Source organism: Trachurus japonicus, chromosome 6 (genome assembly GCF_045865225.1).
Source record: "Trachurus japonicus isolate A0001 chromosome 6, Traja_1.0".
NCBI classification, from domain to species: Eukaryota; Metazoa; Chordata; class Actinopteri; order Carangiformes; family Carangidae; genus Trachurus; species Trachurus japonicus.
The window spans coordinates 138,973-159,084 of NC_140912.1; the positions used below are offsets into that span (position 1 = coordinate 138,973).

The window sequence follows — 20,112 nt, forward strand, 5'->3', positions numbered from 1 at the left end:
TGAACATATTTAGCATACACATTTACATTTGATTCAAACAAATCCCCTTCCATGCTTTTAGAAGGACACATTAGAAACAAATTTACATCTTCACCATTTCATAATAGCTGGTATCAGGATGTTTTTGGAACCTGAGTCTGAGTGGGCTCAAAGGTCAGAACTAAATTGAGTTGAGAAACCCGATATTCAGTTTATTCACCAACCAGAAAAGATAATTTGGTCCTTTTTTACCGACGAAAGATAACAACCACATCCTTAGTTCTACAAACACTTACCTGCATATTGTTGTTTCTGTGAACAGCATACTGAACGAGGATAGTAGTGATCAATGGCAGCCAGAATAAGAGGAAGGTCACAATGATGTAGCCGGCACGTTTGGCCATTTTACCTTCCTTCTTTTTGTTTGCTCTCTCTTTATTTGCTCTTGAAGGCATCATGCAGACAGCTCCCTCTGCCTCCATGTTTTGTACAGGAGCTTCTGTGCCAGGAGCTTCGGCTGACGCTGCACATAATGAAGAGACTTGATCCGTCGTAGAAACAGCCACAGTTTCTCCTCCATTGCTGTTCTTTGCTGGTTTTGGTTCAGTCATTAAAGTTGCAGTGGTTTCAGGATCTTCTAACTGTGCAGGTGAGTTAACTTGGGCGCTACTTTCTTTAATTTCAACAGGTTCTTTATCAACTTTCTCCTTGGACTGGCTCTCTGTGTGGAAATTGATTGACACCTTCTTTGCGTTTAAGCTCTCACCTCTTCCAACAGTAGTACAGGCGTTCGATGGTTTTTCTTCAGCTCTTGTAACACAGGGGTTGGACTGTTCCATTTTATTAAAAGGTTTCTCCTCAGGCTGCACTGCAACCTGAATCACAGGAGGGCAAGGTTGTTCTGTCTCCAAGTCGCTTATCTCCACAGTGTTTTTTAATTCTTTCTCACTCTCTGAACTGGAGGCACATTGTGCAGCTTTTGTCAAGGTCAGTGAGGAATCTTTCTTTGATGAATTTGGTTCAAGTTGTGTCACCAGCTTCACCTCAGCAATATTTTTGTTCAAGGTCTGGTTTTGCACAGACTTTTCATTTTCCACAACTTCTTCTTTCTTCTGTTCATCATTTATTTCTGTCTTTTTAGAAAGCGTTAACATACCTTTGTCAAATATTTTGCGATCGTGCGACCTCACCAGGTGAAATATGCGAGCATAGAATCCAATGATAATGGCAAAGCAAACTGCCCACAGAGGGAATAGCATGTAAAGTCCAAAGGTGTCATATGACGATGGGGTTTCTCTTTCAGGTCCTGTGCATCTCATGTGCACGGCTGAGTCTTTCACGAATAAGAGACAGATGACAGCCATCAGGATAGCCAAGATCCATGTTAGAGGGATCAGCACCGTGATCCGTTTTTTTCGTTGACTGGTTTTGAAGGGTTGTGAAATGGCCTGGTATCTCTCTGCGCTGATGCATGCCAGTGTTAACAACTGGATACAGCAGCTGAAAGAGAAAGACGCCACTTGCACATCACAAATAAACTTTCCCACCTGTATTTTTTGATGCACGGCTGTAACAATGGCCAAGAGGATCGGGCAGTCGATCACACATCGCAGAATGTCTATGATTGCAAGATTCACCACCAGCGCGTTGTTGGAGGTTTGCAGTGACTTTTGGTGGTAAACTGCCAGTATCACAAAAATATTTGCTGCAATTCCCACAATAGAAGTTGTCAACAGAATCAAGCTGTTTGCCACCACAAAGGTGATGTCGACGTATTTCTCCCAAAAAGTGCTATTCCCTGAGTCCCATGTAGGTGAAGGTTCAGCTCTCATGTCCAGGGTCAAAGAGTCAGCATGTTTGTCTCTGTATCTTCATCCTCCATATGATGACTGAGCCAACGTGAACATGTCATTCTCCACTGAATAAATGATGGTAATGGGTGAAACTGCAACTTGGACAAGCATCCGCCCTTTTCATTATCACTCTATAACACCAGCAGGTCACTGGGGAATCCTCCTCACTGTTCACCTTCATTAACAACTGTGCTGTGTATTCACAGCAGAGACAACTGGAAAAAACATGCCTAGTAATTGAAAAAAACTTGTCTCATTTCTGATAGCCAACTTCAAAAAGCATCTCAAAATTTAGAGGCAGTAATGGTGATGGCATTGTATAATGGTGCATGCACTAGGCATACAATTTGATTCAATGCAATAGCCTACCTCAGAGGTTGAAAGCTTTGTATTAAGTATGCCAGGTGGATAATTTGGGTGCTCTTGAATTGGCTCAGGAAATAAAGAAGGCCGTGCTGCTGGATTATAGCATGACATGTGTAATCCTGTTTGGAGATAAAGTGTGAAAGGCTCTTTGCTTGAGATGCATAAGCTTGTGGGTTATGTTGCGGGTTAAATCTGGGATAAGATCAACACAATACATTTTCCTCTTGACCATCCTATACATGCTAGAGTGATCAAATGTATCACAAAAAATGATAGAGTTACAGACAGGAATTTATGGAAGGGAGAAGTGGGATCATTCTCCAAACGTCTTGGTGCAAATAAATAAATAAATACTTCAGCCTGCACATGATAAGCAGCTTGCAGAGATAAAGATGATGAGGGAAATGAGTAGTTATAAATCAAAAACACAATTTATTAGAATTATTTTATTTATTTATGTAGTTTCCCATTTACAATATATCAAGTGATCATTTAAAAAAAATTGGATCAGTCATTCAAATTCTGAATTCGAACCCTTTAAATGCCTGTTAAATCACATAATGCTATGATTTATTGAGGGAGAAAAGCATAAAATCACTATTATTGTTTTTATTTTTTACCAAAATAAACCTGCTACCTGATTTATTTTTTAGCTATCACTGCAGCTAGTGTATGTTAATAATAACCAGTATCAATGATTTGTTTTGCTTTTTTTGTGCATCCATCCTGATCATAAAATCGAAATCAACCATCAATTCCAGAATTGTAGCCCTTTAAATACCAGTTAGATTACATATTACCACTAACTTTTTAGGGGGGAAAAGAGAGAAAATTGTCATTTTTTAACCATACCGTGCAACCTAAAGTTTTTTAATCATCACTATTGCAGGTCAGTACCTATCAATAAATAATAGTGACAACGCTTTTGCTTTATAATACTTCTTTTGAGCAGTGACAAAAAAGATAAAAAAACTCCTACTGTGTTAGTGGCCATTTACTGTACTTTAAACAGAAGATTTTCTTAAAAGTTAGAATCAGTCCTGACCATGAAATCCAAAATTTAATTTAATTTTAAAGCTTTAGAGATAGAAATAAGAAATAAAGCAGTGCTTCTTTACTTTGAACTAGGGATGCACCGATCCGGTTTATCAGTCCCAATGCCAATACCAATACCTGGTGTAATGCAATCACCACCCCTTATAACATTCATTCAACATCCATTGTAGATATTGCAAGTAGCCGTCAGGTCTGTTGGCATCACAAGCGTGAAATACGTCAATACAGCTGACTCTCTGGCCTGCTCCATTGTTTATTGTCTACTGGCATGCTGTGCGCCTGCTGCTGACACATGATGTAGATGTACAAACACAAATCATTACCTGACATCCTTAAAGGGATAGTTCAACATTTTGGCAAATTGGCCCATTGCCATAATACCTACAGTCATAGCAGTAGGTTTGTTACCTTTAATTGTAGATGTAAGCTATTTTTAGAACAGCGGAGCAGAGCCGCGAGCTGCTCAGAGCTACGCTACGGAGGCTCCTGGGATTTTTCCGTTTTCCTCATCAAATACACAATCTAACAACTCCAAAACGCTCTGGTGGACAAGTTGTGACCTGCACATTCACTACGCTATGAGATAATAACAGAACATACGAGACAGAGTTTGTGGTAAATTCATGCAAAACAGCTGATGCACGTTCCTGTCGGGGGCAGTTGTTCGGCAAGCAGTCTCTGTATTTGCCTCGAAAACAACTCGATCTCGTAACATTCCATTATTCTCATAGCGTGATGAATGTGAAGGTCACAACTTGTCCACCAAAATGTTTTGGAGTTGTTGGATTGTGTATTTGATGAGTTTGATGAGGGAAACCAAGAAATTCCATGAGCCTCCGTAGCGTAGCTCTGAGCAGCTCATGGCTCTGCTCCGCCGTTCTAGTTTGCCCCGACAAATAAAGGTAAGGGACCTACTGCTATGACTATAGGGATTATGGCAATGGGCCAGTTTGCGAAAATGTTGAACTATCCCTTTAAGATCACACTTATGTTGATGCTGTGTCATTCATTTGCTCCATTGCAGTAGAGTAAGCCATCATACTCCCCTAATGGAAACTAAGAATATAAAGTGAAATTGCTCCCAATTGGCCAAAAATGGACCAATGACATAATCTGGTAGAAAACATTAAAAACTATCCAAATTGTATCACTGAATACTGTAAATAACAAGGAATTTAAAGTTTAAAGTAAAGTTTTCATGAGTATCCACAATGGAGGCAAATGGTACAATTCCCTTACAGAAAAACATGTTATCACATGTTACCATATGTGATCATGTGTTACCATGTAGAGCACATGTGTAAAACATGTGAAAATTTGGTTCACATGGGAATTCACATGTGATTCACATAAAATTGGGCCAAAACCACATGTTTCTTATGTGCAAATAACATGATTCCCATGTGCAACATTTTTCACATGTGAAAAATAGCATTTTAATCACATGTGAAGTTCATGTGGTTTTTCTTGTAGTATATTATTGATATATTCAAATAACTTAAGTTCAAAATCAAACAATCAGAAAAAGAAATCCAGACCCTTGGAAAATGTAATTCCATATGCATTAACACAGCTAAAATTGTAAAAAGAAAAGAAAGAAAACAAAGTGGACACAAATGGCAGGATAGGGCCCAGAACATACAAAAGACTATAAGACTGTAGTGTCTGGGTACCTTATTGGGCAACCTGTGCAGGAACTGAAATTCCTCTTACATGCATAGAAGGCAGACCAAACTTACATAGAGATAACACTTGTTATACAGCAGTTAAACAAAATCACAGAGAGTAAGTCAAGAGAGAATGAACTCCAAATGCTGACTGTGTTGTCCTTATATTGGCTGTGATTGGATGGCTGGATGTGAGACTGATCTGTTGTGCACAGGTGGGAAAAGCCATTTGATCATGTCTGTTAACGAGCAAGAGAGAGGGAAGAGAAAAGACACACACAGTACACAATAAACATATTGCCTGATGACTAGCACAGGAATTTGTCTCCCAGATTCTCTGACATAACTGAAGGGCTTATTGTGTTATGAAAAAACTATAGTAATAATGAATAATAAATGTATGAAATAATGTAATAAAACATTATATCCAAAGTGTATAATAGCACTAATGAGTTCAAATGTATGCCGTAACTTGTTCTTCATACATTAATCCTCTGGGTGGTGATTTGGGTCAGGCATGTACCATGTGAGGCACGATGTCCTGCGTTTGAATCAGGCCCACAGACTATTTCATTATGTCATCTTTCTCTGAACTTTCTAATCCCCCTCTGTACTGTCTGCAAAGATTTAAACCACCACAGAGCAGGCTGACTCCAAAAAATAACAGTCTTTTTTACTGCCTGACTGACTCTCCCTGTTGAAAAAAAGAGTTGTTCAAGGTGAACAAGTGCATCCAAAATTCCCTGTGATTGCTAGTATGTTTTGGTGGGAATTGCTGAACGATTTGAGGCAGGATTTATTGTATAATCCAAAATTGTTTGGCTGTGCTTTCAGTGTTGACTGGACTGGATGGAGCTGGCTACTGTTGACTTTTAATTCTGTGTATTTGCATAATAATGTTACAAAGGAAGAGGTACTGTGTAGTATATCTTACATAAAATCTGAGCACCAGTTCCCAGAAGAAGGCCGTATAACATAATATGCCTGGTCTATTATATTTATGAATCATTATTACCTCATGCAACTTCCTGGCAATATTTTGGTCACCTGCGTGACTTTGACATATGAAGTAAGATTCATCTTTTCACACTACACAAAAACAGGTTCAGAGCATGAACAAAAGGTCATGGGTCAAAGGTTGAATTCCATACTCACTCTCTCTCTCTCTCGCTGCAGTCTGGTTGTATTTAACTTGCCCAGTCTTGTTGAAAATACAAATGAAAACATTAATTTCAGTCAGTGTTGTCTGTTTCTTTTGGCTAGCACATTCACACATACAGTATATGAAAAGGCTAAGTATATTGAGCTAAGGAAATCACAGAAATATAAAACCTACAGCAGGAACACCCTGCAATAAAATGCCAAGACATAAGTCTCAAAAAGATATTAAACAAAACAAATGATGAACAAAATAACTTTTTTCAGTGGTATTGGATTGGATTGCAGAACTGCATGTACTATGGTTTTCCAGCTGTTTTGTCCACCTTCTGAATATCAGCTGTAGGTCTCTGCACTGATTTTGTTCTCATCTGGTTACAGTGATGATCTCTCTGAATTGCACCAGTCTGCAGATGTGTCCTCGACGAGGTTCTAGTAAACTGACAACCAGGCTGGGGAAAAGTTACAGAGGCAGCACCTTGCTGTGTGTGTTGACACTCCTGCTTAACGAAGTCACTCGGCTTCTCCTGCTGAAGGTGTGCATGTTGATGCTGACGGCTGTGGGCCCGTGGGGGATGTAGTGGCCACATGACAACACCTCCAGAGCAGAGTCACGGAACTGTTGGACAGAGAAATAAAAGACATATTCACCCTGTCATGAGACACATGGGTTACATGCTGTCATTCCGACATCCCACCACTCCGACATCCCACCATTTAGACGTATCACCATTCCGGCATACCGCTATTCCGACATGTCAACATCCCACCATTTCGACAAGGCTTTCAATATAAGGAAATGTGCATTACTCAACAGGTGACTCCCTTCTTTAAGACATGCTGATAGAGGAAAATCCACATGGTTTTGGTAATTACGCAGCAGAGCAGACAGGGACTAGTCTGCCTGCCTAGTCTCTACCTGGTCTTTTTACTAAACTTAACCAAGTCCTTTCATCATTGCCTAAGCTCAACCAGTGCAAAATCTTTTGGGGGAAAAAATACGCTATTATAGGAATTGTCGGAAAGGCAGGACGTTTAAAAAAAGAAAAAAATACCGTCATTCCGACCATAGGAGGAAAAAATTGTCGGAATGACGGGACATTTGATAGAAATTTAAAGCAGAAGTAAGTGGAATGTTTGTGTTAATATGAGTCTTAAATAGTTGTATCTTCCGACGGCAATCACTTACATAGAGTGTTTGGTCTGAAACACGGGTCTGTCGGTCACTCTGCTCTGCTGTAAGCCGAGGAGAAAACTTTCCTTGTATCCTACAACCTTTATCCAATGAGGAGAGAGAACGGCATAAAGGGGCGGTCCTCTCTGTGTGTGCAGCCAAGGGATGCGCGTGCATGTGGTGACGTAGGGACGAGGGCGGGGACTGCTAACTCCATCGGCTGACAAGAAGTTAGCCAAAACCACCGGATCGCTTACTTCTGCTTTAAGTGTTTGCCATTTAGACAATATGTTGGACTGGTGGGATGTCAGAATGGCGGTTGCCTCCCAGACACATGAGTCTCCCTTTCAGACATTAACACATGCAAAACTGTATTGTGCCACTATTTGTTCTTGCTCTCTTTCTCATGGACTTCAGCTTACCTGTTTGTTGGAGAGGAAGTAGATGATTGGATTATAGACGGGGCTGGTCTTGGCAAAATACATAGGCATGGTTGCAAGCAGTGGAGGGATGTAGAGCTCTGGATCCACAACTACCACCACTGATAATGCCGTGTAGGGCAGCCAGCACACAAAAAAAGCTATTATCATGGCCAGCACCATACTGATGGCACGATCATTCTCCTTTTGGCTGGAGCGCCCACCCTGTAACTCAACGCTCCTGTTTAGCTGTGGGTGAAAAACAAATATGACCTCCATTAAAAGCTAATAACCTGTTTTGGTTTGTAGGTGGTAGATTGAAAACACATGGGGACACAGGTGGGGGTTTCCAATGCTGTTTTAAATGTGTAAATGTATGATGGGTAACACTTTACAATAAGGGTCCCAATTAACGTTAGTTAGTACATTATTAAGCATGAATTAACTGTTTATGTATTACTTAGGATTAGGAAACCCATTAATTCATGTAGTAAGCAGTTAATTAATGTTTACTACTCAAAGTTAGTTAATAAATTGTTAAGTAATAATAAAAGTTGAATAATACAATTAGTTATCATTATATATGCATTACTCAGCATTAATTAACACATTCATTTTGCTTAATAATGTACTAACTAACGTTAATTAAGGGACCATAATTGTAAAGTGTTACCGTATGATGAATAGGATATTATTCATATTATATGATTCTATTTATATGATGAAAAAGCATACTGAACCCACCTTGTTCATAGACGTAAGCACTTTGGAGTAACAGTAGATGATGACTGCAACTGGGAAAAGGAAGCAGATGAGCGTGTAGAGGATGAGATAGCTGTAGTTGCTCCATGATCTCTGTTCCCAGGCCAGGGAGCAGGAGGTCTGGACTCCCTCAGGTCCATACGAGCTCCAGCCAAATAAAGGAGCCACAGCCCAAAACAAGCAGAAGACCCAGACCAACAGAAGCCCGATGATGCTCCTCCGCATGCTCAATTTCCAACCAGCTCTTGGTTTACACACTACATTGTAGCGCTCATAGGCAAGCAGGGTCAGAGTGCAGAGAGAAACCAAGCCTGGGAAAGCAAAAACATAAATAAATCTTACTCCTGGTCCAAACAGAATCTCTATAAGAAGTGGGTAAACTCCTTCACTGAGGATTTTGCACTCTGGAGTACAGCTGGCTTGTTTCATAAATCAAGAATGAATTTAATGACCACTTTTTAAAGAAAATTACATACTCTTTTTAGGATATAGTGTGAATAATAGTGTGAATGGTGCTATAGCCCTGTTTCACATCTTCACTTACCAAAATAATTGACAGCAAATCCTTGAAACACACAGGCTGTGTGGCCAATAAAGAAAGAGCCTTGGTAGTTAGTGATGGTAACGACCAGGGAGCCGCACAGGCCTATCATCAGGTCAGACAGAGCCAGGCTGAGGATGAAAACGTTCATAGGATGGAGGAGAGAAGGATTCCTCAGCATCACAGTGATAACGAGCCCGTTGTTGAAAACTGTCAAGACCGTGTTGATGAACATGAGGAAAGAAAGTACACTGTAGCCCACCCGAGGGAAGACGGTGGGCGCCATGGTCTCGATCGCTGCAGGGATGGATGGAGGGTGAGAGCTGGAGTTCCACGGCGTCGTCACGTTGCTGTCCATGGTGCCGTGGGGAAGTTGAGGTGAAAACAAGTGAGACTGAAGCCACAGACACCGAGCTCAGGCCAGGACACGGCGTCATCGATCTTATCATCGTTGATCCCTGTTGAATCACTCGGCTTTTTCCTGTTTCCAAGTTGCCAGTTTGAGCACCTGGTCCGATGGAGAAAGCCCCAAATTCAATATAGGAAATTGGTCCGTAACACGATTTGGAAGGATTAATCCCAACAAGCCTGCGGCTATAATGCTAATTGGAAAGTTGAAGGGGTTATTATCAAGGGATTAATTAGTCCTCAAACTTAATTTTCTAGTCATGCAGCATGTCATTTGTTGTTGGTCATAGGGCTCATGGTAAACGTAGAAGTAGCCTACAGTGCACAAGTAGCCTAGACTACACGTTCAGTAGCCTATATTTCAGAGTTTTTCAACCTTGGGGTCGGGACCCCACGTGGGGTCGCCTGAAATGTCTAGTAGCTAATTGATAAAATTAAATACTCATGAATATATTCTTTTAATTAAAGGGACAACGAGGAGTTTCTATTCGGTTATAAAAGAAATAATTTAGGCCAAATGCTGGAAATTTGAGGATTGAATTTCAAATCCCTTGTGAAAACACTCCTTCAGTCATGAGAATGAACTGTTTTGGTGCTTGAAATAGATATGAATACGTGTCTATTGTTATTTTGTTATTATTAGTGGTGGTGGAAATGCTGGTCGAGCCGACCAGCGTTTCCTTACTTTCGGTTTTGTGGCGAGTCATGAGAATAACGCAGCTGAATCGCCGTTTACTCAGAACTACGACGGTATGTGAACCTCTTTGAACCTCTGACTTTAATTATTGATGAATGAAAACATGAGTCTGTCTCGCGCCGGTCAAAGAATTTTACGGTGCGCGCGGAGGCTCATAAATGTAGTGTGAAAACGCTTCGCTTTTCCAAAACTCCTCGTTGTCCCTTTAATTCGTATTCTTTTTAAAATTATGATTAAAACACCACACAATCTTAAAGAACTGAATTCTATACTTTCACTTTCTCGAATATAAATTGAGTTCAAATAAAATGCATTAATTTGTGATGTCAAAATGGGGTCACGAACCAAAAACGGTTGGGAACCACTGTATTACATTCACTCGGACTGGACGCAGTCATTTCAAGATGCTTCACATTAATGAGATAACCATTGGGCTGAGACAGTTGAGCCATTTACATTTTAATAAATAGTGAAATAAAAATACACTTTATCAAGACAAATGTAAAACTACAGGGGAAAATAAAGTAAAGACGCCATGAAGTCTTGGTTGTGGCCACTGGTATGAAAGAATCCCCCTTTTCCAATTTAATAGTGTAAAAAAATCATAAGATTTCAGCTTTTACATGATAAATATATTCCCTCTCTGCAGCCCTCACTCTAGCATTCCACACATTTTCTGCAAAAAGCGAGAACCCCACAGACACTCGCAGTAACCACACCTCTTTTATATACAGTCCATGAACCAAAGTTTATGCACTAATGCTGCTCTATATTTTTCTGACAGGTATTACAATATCTGTCAAAATGAGAAATACAGGCTGTGTTTTGTAAAAAATGAATAAATAAAAAAATGATCTGACAATCAAAGTACAATGCGTCAGAGTGTTCAGTTCAAAATGATATTAACTAACTGGCAAAACTAGAAATTTTGATTACCGTAATTATATTAGGCCATTAGAAAAATATACAGTACGCTATGCAGCAGTATTAACAAGAGATTAAGGCCACACCATTTGTAATGTAAATGACGCACATGAATATTTCATCGTATCTCGTAATCATAATCTCTTCTCTACAGTTTTGAAAAGGCAAAGATGATTCTCAAGGAGTAGTGATTCATGCAGCGGGGATCTACTGTAGACTTGATGTGACTGCCCCCTGTTGTTTAAACAGTGTCAATGCATAATTCTAGCTCAATGTTGCACTACATGCCTCTCTCATACAAAGACGCACACTCAGGCATGCAAACCAAAACCAATCAGTGCTTTCTGATTACAGGTCCAAGTGCAGTATGCATTTTTCCAATTCAATAGTCAAGCAGCTTGTTCTGTCACAGGGCAGTTGGCTTGAAAAGCACAACATTCACTGAATTATTTGGCAGTTTATACGTACTAATTTAAAGCTTAATAAACATCAACAATTTATATGGTTGTTACCAGTTATACACAATTTAAAATGTGACATGCGCCCTCTAAAATGCCATAACCCAAAACTTGAAAAAAAAAAGGGTTAACTTTAAATCAGCAATGGAGATCAGTCAATCTGAACAATCACTTGCCCTGTCTTTAATCAGACCCTGCTTTGGTCTTGTGGAGCTGTGTGGAGTTAGCAGAACTGTTCTCAGGCCAGAAAGGGGCCTCGTGCTGCAGGGGAGTGCGGCGGGGGAAGAAGGTGTGCTGGAAGTCGTAGTTGAGGAGACAGCTGATGGAGGGCATGTAGATGTCAGCGAAGCGCGACAGTCGGCGTGAGAAGTAAGTGGGGTTGTGGTATGTTCGGAAAAGACTCCCAAACTGTGCGTTAAAGATGTCCTTCGTCTGTGGCCTGCAATTAAATTACATTCATACTTAGGCATGTGGTTAGTTCAGCTTTAATAGAGGAGCTTAGTAAATGTATGCCAATGAATAAATGAATGCCAAAGTAATCATTTGCATTACCTCATGGCTTCTCTTTCTTGGATCCACTCCTCAACAACAGCTTGAGATGGCAGGTCCCTGTGTACCTGTTTGGGAGCAGTGCACAGAAGTTAAGCACGAAGAGTTGAGCTCAGAGGCAGGAAGGAGAAATGCTGCAAGAGAGATGTGACACAAAAGTTTTTGCAAAGTTCTTGACCTGCATTTGTTCGATAAGTCCAGTCAGTGCCTGTAACCAAGTCATCATATGCACATACTCCTCCGTATTCATTATCTTGATCTCTTTCCTCAGCTCAGGGATGATGGCACCTGTCCTCCAGCCATGTTTCAGAGTTAGATCCTGCAGAACAAAGGACCAGAAGACCAGTCTTCAGCTGCAAAACAGTGTATACAGCATGCATGGAATGTCTATGATTAACAAATTATGTGTTTGGCTTGTGTCCACATGCATAAAATATGGAGCTAGAACAATCTCACAATGAATAAATGCACACAGAAAGGAATAAATGCACAAAAGAAGATTCACAAATGTATTTGGGGATTTATATATATGTGGCTCAAAACACAAATACATTTTCAATGCACACACAAATATGTTTTGTAATTAAAAGAATATTCACATAAAAAACATAAGATTCATAAATAGGGATCATCTGTAGCCAATCACGTGAGTGTCTCACCACAAAGGGTGTTTGATGGCGTCATTAAAACGCGCACAGGTGGCAAGAGGCTGCAGATATTTAGCATGGATGTTTTATGGTTTTTAGTCCACCAGGAGCGATCGGGGCCTGTCAGAAAGGGATCAATCTTTTGGTCTTCAAGTCTGGAGAAACACGCGAAAAGTCGCTCGTCGCTCGAGATGGGAAATCCCAAGTCCACGTCATTTCTCTGGTCGTCAGTCGCTTGTCACTCAACTGCCGTAATCCCGGTGATGTCGGTGTATACAGAGAGACATGGAAGTGGACATGACGCCATCAAAGCGAAAAGTCGAGTCTGTGCCAAACTGACGAGTTTTATTTGTAACTATTAATAATGTAACTTGCATACGGTAATTAAATGCTTTGGAAATGGAGTAATCAGAAGAGTAACTTGATTAGGCTACTTTTAAAAGGAGTAATCAATACTTTTCCAGAATATTTTGCCCAACACTGCCTTTAGATCCTTGTTTTTCACCGTGCATGATCAAAATAACATATGGATGGAGAATGGAGAAGAAATCGTTGTTTTAGCTGATGCAGCCGCCTGCGCGCATTTTAAAGGAATAGTTCAACATTTTGGCAAATTGGCCCATTGCTATAATCCCTATAGTCATAGCTGTAGGTTCATTACCTTTATTTGTCGGTGCAGGCTATTTTTAGAACGGCCAAGCTCAGAGCTACGCTACAGAGGCTAATGGGATTTCTTGGTTTCCCTCATCAAATACACAATCCAACAACTCCAAAACGCTCTGGTGGACAAGTTGTGACCTGCACATTCACCACGCTATGAGATAATAACGGAAAGTTACGAGACAGAGTTGTTTTAGAGGTAAATTCATGCAAAACTGCTGATGCAAGTTGCCTTCAGGAGCAGTTTTTCAGCAAGCAGTCTCTGCATTTGCCTAGAAAACAACTCCGTCTTGTAACGTTCCGTTATTATCTCATAGCGTGGTGAATGTGCAGGTCACAACTTGTCCACCAGAGCGTTTTGGATTCAGACTGTTGTATGTAAAGATGAACTCCTATTTAAATTGTAAGCAATAACAACTAAAACAGCAGTCCATTCTGTAATCTTAATATCAAAATGTAGATCATACCACACTGTTTTGTGCAGTTGCAATGAGGTATTTCTTGTATATACAGTATGTCTGGGTATTGCTTACTGCCAAGTCGCTGTAGATGTGATCACCAAAGTAGAGCACTTTGGATCCACTCCAGCCAGTGAGTCGCAGGAACTCGTAAAGGTTTCCCTAGAGAGCAAAAAGTTCCTTCAAGATATGTTCAGGTGTAATTTGACATAATTAGCTAGCATGACATGACATTTTCCTGCCATCTCACCTGTTTGTATATTTGCCCCTTTTCCAACTTGTGAATCCTGTCCCACAGCAACGCACCTTTGTCTGTCACTCGCCTGAAGGGTCTGGTAAAAACAAAATATCTTATAATATCAACAAACTGTAAATCACACATACATCTATGCATATTCTTTTTACAAATGTGATTACAGGTCTGTGTGATCCATTGAGACCTTTAGTGGAACACAACAGGCATAGGATGAACTTCATTTGACATGTGGACACGGCTGCAACAAACTTACTTTCTCCTGTCATTGAAGAAACCAGGTTTGTCGGCCTGAACAATGACAACATCGAACAGATCCCTCCAGTCCTTCCCTACGATGTAGCTCATTCCTCGGTCGCTGAGGAAGACAAAGAGTCAAGCTGTTATTTTGTCAGTAATATCTTAACGCACAACTCACAGTGAGCACACAATTTCAAACACCTGAGCTGACAGCACAGTACAGAGAGAGAGTGATGCAACCATCAGTAATAACATGTCTGTCTTTACTACAACAGTGTGACAACCATGTTATTTTAAATTTTGCTGTTGCATGTGTTTGTTGCTGTGATGACTTAAAGTAGCAACATATTAGATCAAGGGCTATGCAAAAGGTAATCACAGTCAGTCAGTGTGTTTACATTGACTTGAGTATCCCGAATACGATTGGATTTTTGAGTGTAGGCCTACCATTTTTGTGTTTGTGCATGAACCAGTATCCCAGTTTAGAGAAACCCAGTTTTGCTACCCGGAGAACTCTGAAAGAGAACGCAATACTGTAGCATGTACACGCCTATTCCCAGTTTCTGACAGTTGCGACTGTTAGAGAATAATTTCACTTCCCTATAGATAGTTTGTGTAGTTAATGGTCAACCCCTCTGTGTTATAGTGGAGAGCTATGAATTAAAGGACTTTCTGTTAGATTACTGCTGGGGTCAGTTATCTCTCTGAGGAACATGCCAAGGCCATGGTCGCTCTTTGGCGTCTTCAATCTCACTCTCTGGCAGGTTGCAGACATAGCTGTAGAGTCAGAGGATAACGCTCACTGTCACTGGATAACACTTAGCTGGTGTGAATCCTTATCTTCATGTTTATGCACTATAGCCAGTTGGATGTTAACACATCTCCCCCTTGCTGTCTCGGTCCACCTTTCTAGTATAAGAATCTGAGCTTTGTTGTTTGACCCTTAGAACTGAGGTGGCCTCACACACTCATGCTGTGTTGACGACTCTCCTTGATCAAGTAAATAAACTCCTTCAGCGTAAGACATACAGGACTCTGGTACTACTTCTTCACCGGCATCACCACAAATTCCTCCCTGACAGCGACAGCGGAAAACCATTCATAATTTCGGAGTGACGAGGAAATGGAGCTTTGCCTTTCAAATTAAAGTATTAAACATCCTTCGATGTTGCGATGGAAAAAAGCATTGAAACGCTGAGCTGTTAAAGTCAGTGAATAGGCTGCACAAGGCTGGTTAGGGTCTCATTTCGACAGATGTAAAAACTGCTGCGGCTTGTGTTATTAAGTAAGAGTAAGAACCACAAGCGCCTGCACAAATAAGATGCAATTGTCAGAAACCGGGATACTGGTATTTATCATGTAAACAAGGATATGAATAACCAGGTTTTCATGTCTGTAGTATCCCAAATATGATCATAACCGGGATACTCAAGTCCATGTAAACGCAGTATGACTTTTATGTGTGTGTTTTTCTGCCCCATCCATAAAGGTTGGGAGCATTATGCTGTGACATCTATCAAATATTTGTAGATAGTACACAGTAAACCAGTACACAATGATTTTAATTAACCACACCGGCAAGAACTTGCACTCTGTTTGCTCCCACTTACACAAAGTCAAAGGGGCTATTTGTGATGAGGAACATCTTTTTTCCATGCTCTGACAGCTTTTTCAGCACAGCGTGGCTTTGCTCACCATAGCAAATGTATTTATCTAAGGAACAACAGAGAACAACAGAGTGAGGCAAGGAAAGGGAAGGGAAAAGTGTATGAGTGGTATTGATACAATTTGAGTGAGCAATACACCACTTTGTGTTTTCACATCATAGCCTCATTATTTCCAAATCAGTTTTTCATGTCTTGGCAACAACTCAATTTGTGGCCATATCATTGTTTTGGAAACATTAGTTCAAACAGAGTTATATTACCAATATCTGCCTCCACAGCTCGGTACATAATGCCCTTGACATGAACATCTCGAATGGCTTCCTGTGAAGACAAAAAAGTAAACAGCCCTCAGCAAGAAAGTCTTGACTTGAGTGGCACAATGTTAGCAGTCAGATCTCCTAGCAACACTTTGTTCTGTATGTAAATGGATGATTGATTGGAAACATAAAGAAATTGCATCATTGAGTTCAAATAAACTTCAAGAAAGCAAACCATGTGAAACAAGAGAAATTTCATCCACCACATTTTGAAGAGTGTATCTTGTGAATCACTGAATGAATGAACAGAGCTGCACATTTATGGGCAAACTTAAAGGAAAATACGTTTTTTGTTTTTTTTTTAAAGACAGGTTTAAAGGACAATTCCGGGCTGTATTTTCCTAACATTTAGGTCTAAAAGAAGGAATCTGAAGATTTTCAGTTTAATTGCTCCTGTTTTGCGGTAGTTGCGTCTGTCCCTGCATCGCCACAGCTGCAATGAATTGGAGCGGATGCAAGTTCCGTTACTTAGGCTGTTTACATCCCTCAAAGCCGCAATTTTTTTCCACAGACAGCGTCAGATGGCGACTCAAACATGCATCGAGAAGTTTGTGCACTTCAAGCAAGCCGACATGTTTGTAAAACTAGATCTAATTCAAAGTCTCCCGGAGTCTCGTGCAAGACCCAAGTTGACATGCTCGCTGTGTTCACGTGCAGTCGGAGCTACTGTTTGTGTCATAAACACAGGAATATCAACTCTTGACTTGCTTGAAGGAAACAAACTTCTCGGTGCATGTTTGAGTCGATATCTGACGCTGTCTGTGGAAAAAAATGTACACTTAAAGCAAGTCAAGAGTTGATATTCCTGTGTTTATGACACAAACAAGAGCTTCCGAGTCCAACTGCACGTGAACACAGCGAGCGCGTCAACTTGGGTCTCGTGTGAGACTCCGCAAGACTTTGAATTAGATCTAGTTTTACAAACATGTCGGCTTGCTTGAAGTAAATAAACTTCTCGGTGCATGTTTGAGTAGCCATCTGACGCTGTCTGTGGAAAATAATTGCGGCTTTGAGGGATGTAAACAGCCTAAGCAGCGGAACTTCAATCCGCTCCCATTCATCGCTGCCATGGCGATGCGGGGACAGACACAACTACCGCAAAACAGGAGCAATTAAACTGAAAATCTTCAGATTCCTTCTTTTAGACCTAAAATGTTAGGAAAATACAGAATTTGCCCAGAATTGTCCTTTAATGCTGAATAATGAATCAGACTTGGTAAGAAAAAAAGGAAAAGGAGGGCGCCCTTGAAAAGATGTTAGAAAGCACTCATGAAATAGTGTGTGAGGGCTTTTTAATGACAGCAATCTGTCAAAAACGCTTCAGTGACGCACAGCACCAGTGCAACAACTGCCCTGAAAGGGGGAACAGGAACACATTACTGATGTCTCACCCCTCTCTCTCCCTTTGAGGTAGCAGAGCCACCAGGAGCAGACTCAGATGACTGGAGGCAGGCTTGCTAGACTAAAATTTGACACCAGTTTTCAGAGCTAAAATAAGGCGGCATTGAATGGCAGGAGTATCAAGTCAAACTTCAAACACGTTTATACATAACATTCATTAAATCAGTTTCTGTAAACAATAAAGAATAAGGGTATGAGAGTCTGATAAGAAGAGAGTTTACCTTTACATCTTTGTACAGGTGGACTGGCTCATAGTCAATATTGTGCCCCATGAAGAAATCATTAACACAGGAAAGAAGGGTCATCTCAGGTAGGGAGAATATATCCATGAACTGTTTCATTGTGTGCCCATGTGAACTCTGCAGGAGAATAACACACATGATTAGATGCTGTTGTTTATGCCTACATCTGCATTAATACAGACAAGTGTTGAAGTTCTCATCACCTTGCCATAGAAGTCGCTCATGTGCTCTAATGGTACGTGACAACCTTCATACATGGCAATGACTTCCTCATCGGGAACTGGATGAAGACCCCTGGAAGAGAAACATAGACTATTACATAAGCAGGAAGCACAGTAAGTTCTGTTGAATCACTGCACCATTCAAACATTTTAACTGTCTACATCTGTTGTGGTGCAAAAAAAACTGTATTAAACTCACATTGTGTTTCATACATTTACCCACTACCCTGTTTTTTTATTTTTTTTTATTATTATTATTATAATGCACGGACACCTGTAAACAGTTCCCAACTGGATGTAGTGGAAAGCATCTATCTTCATCAGCAGTGCCTGTGAAAAAAATAATTGAACTGATCCTCACACATGGTTTATAGTTCAATATGTGCAAAATATTTTTTAATTAAATGTTTCATTCTGTTCAGGTTAGACAAAAAAAAAGACAAAATTACCTTTTGAACATCATAGTGAAGCCCTCTTACAGCAAAATTTGGAATATACTCATACTTTCGCAGACCCTCTGGATACTAAAGAAAAAAAAGTGCTTGACGTGAGTTTTCAGTGACAACATAGCAGATACAGGAAAGTGCGTGTTGGTTGGTTATATGGTTGTATTGCATTTGGAAAAAATGTGTGGACAGATTAGTGACAGGTATAAACCAGTCACAAACCCTGTGTTTAGTGATGAGGATGTCCCGGGCTATGTTGAAGATGAGGGTGTGGAGGTGGCTGGAGTAGAATGCCAGGGTATAGTCATAGTCGAAGCCATAGATCTCTATGTCTCGCAAGCTCATCTCGTTGTTGGCAAAAATGGTATCTGGGTTGACTGAGTTGGTGAATATGGCAGGGATGAGATCTGAGAATAAAGACACTGGAGATTATTCTGCAGTTTGTTTCCATTTGGGTTGAATTTATTTTAATCTGTCAAATTCTCAACACTACACACGCAACCAAGTACATTATACGTATGTTACGGTTTCATGTTGTTTTCTGTTAATATTTGGGTACTACCTGATTGGACACTGGGTATAGTTTTCAAATTGTTTTAGAGTTAGGACAAAATAACACAAACACTAAAATATTATATAGGTTAAGGCTAATAATAAACCAGTATAAACTAAAAATAAACATGCAGCCTTAACTGCATGCCTGCTGCACTGGATAGTATTATCCTTTACAGTTGTTCTTTATGATTAAAACAAAGTATCACAGCCCATAGATACAGTGTGTTATTTCTATGAAATGTGTAGGCCAGACTGTGACAACAGTTGATGCCTTTTGGACACTTGTCTTCACATGTTCACAACAAAGCTGTACCTTGAATACGTAGCTCATTACCTTCTGTCTGCCGTTTGGTCTCATTGTAAACAGACCACAGTCTTTCTGTCGTGTCCTGACGGTGTGAAGAGCTGCTAGAAACAGACGCTGCGTGGGTTTTCACTGTGGACTGCTGTGGCAGTAGCTGACCGACTCGAAGGTGTATCGTCCTAAAATTCCATTTCCATAAGCAAGACCTGAATGGCCGACTGTGTAAACCCCGAAAGACATTGCAGAAAACAGTCGCTTTCTGCAGACAGTTCTTGTGTTTCAGGAGTGACAACAGCGGTAAAGACAAAGGCGCCATAGCTCTGTTCTTGGAATGACAGCCCGGGTGTTTGTTTGTCGCAGCGGACTACTGGACGTTACTGGACGAATACATGCGGCGAGCAGAGACTCCTCTGAGATGTCGAAGGTGTCCCTGCCTGGACGGTTTCTCCCTGCGTCACGTCCGTGTTTAAAAACTGCTGGGAATTCTTGTTGTCTTGTCAACCTTTTTCAATAAAGTTCATTGAAAAAAATTGTTTTTTTTTCCCTTCTTCTTCTTCATCTTGGTTTAAGGCCAGCTAGCATCCCCCGTGTTGCAGTGCTGCCACCTTCAGGCTCCATTAATCCACTCAATATCTTCAACTCAATTCGTTTACTGTAGGTTTGTCCCATGGATGGATGTATTATATTAGG

At 40.5% G+C, this 20,112-nt stretch overlaps 2 protein-coding genes across 2 annotated transcripts; both read right to left on the reverse strand.

Annotated features, from left to right (window-relative positions):
* Window positions 1–6,530: 6,530 nt before the first annotated feature.
* parietopsin lies at window positions 6,531–9,351 on the reverse strand. Its single transcript, XM_085780532.1, has 4 exons — window positions 8,979–9,351; window positions 8,417–8,745; window positions 7,676–7,921; window positions 6,531–6,698 (listed from the first exon to the last, which is right to left on the reverse strand). Exons 1-4 carry the CDS (start codon window positions 9,331–9,333, stop codon window positions 6,543–6,545), a joined length of 1,086 nt encoding a protein of 361 aa, XP_085636658.1. The 5' UTR covers window positions 9,334–9,351; the 3' UTR covers window positions 6,531–6,542.
* Window positions 9,352–11,069: 1,718 nt separating this feature from the next.
* On the reverse strand, window positions 11,070–19,825 carry nt5dc3 (5'-nucleotidase domain containing 3). The gene is made up of 14 exons (XM_085778129.1): window positions 19,453–19,825; window positions 18,786–18,970; window positions 18,567–18,641; window positions 18,392–18,447; window positions 18,100–18,190; window positions 17,876–18,013; window positions 16,197–16,257; window positions 15,880–15,982; window positions 14,286–14,387; window positions 14,027–14,108; window positions 13,852–13,938; window positions 12,190–12,330; window positions 12,015–12,079; window positions 11,070–11,901 (listed from the first exon to the last, which is right to left on the reverse strand). The coding sequence occupies exons 1-14, from the start codon at window positions 19,736–19,738 to the stop codon at window positions 11,646–11,648; spliced, it is 1,728 nt and encodes a 575-aa protein (XP_085634255.1). The 5' UTR covers window positions 19,739–19,825; the 3' UTR covers window positions 11,070–11,645.
* Between the last annotated feature and the right edge of the window lie 287 nt (window positions 19,826–20,112).

Coding starts and splice junctions, on each gene's coding strand:
- parietopsin (XM_085780532.1), bottom strand. CDS start 9,333: ATGGACAGCAACGTGACGACGCCGTGGAACTCCAGCTCTCACCCTCCA. Junction 8,746..8,978: donor ATTTGCTGTCAATTATTTTG/GTAAGTGAAGAT, acceptor TTGCTTTCCCAG/GCTTGGTTTCTCTCTGCACT. Junction 6,699..7,675: donor ACTTCCTCTCCAACAAACAG/GTAAGCTGAAGT, acceptor TCTGTCCAACAG/TTCCGTGACTCTGCTCTGGA.
- nt5dc3 (XM_085778129.1), bottom strand. CDS start 19,738: ATGGCGCCTTTGTCTTTACCGCTGTTGTCACTCCTGAAACACAAGAAC. Junction 14,109..14,285: donor TTCTTCAATGACAGGAGAAA/GTAAGTTTGTTG, acceptor TGTTTTTACCAG/ACCCTTCAGGCGAGTGACAG. Junction 12,331..13,851: donor ACATCTACAGCGACTTGGCA/GTAAGCAATACC, acceptor TTTGTTCTGCAG/GATCTAACTCTGAAACATGG.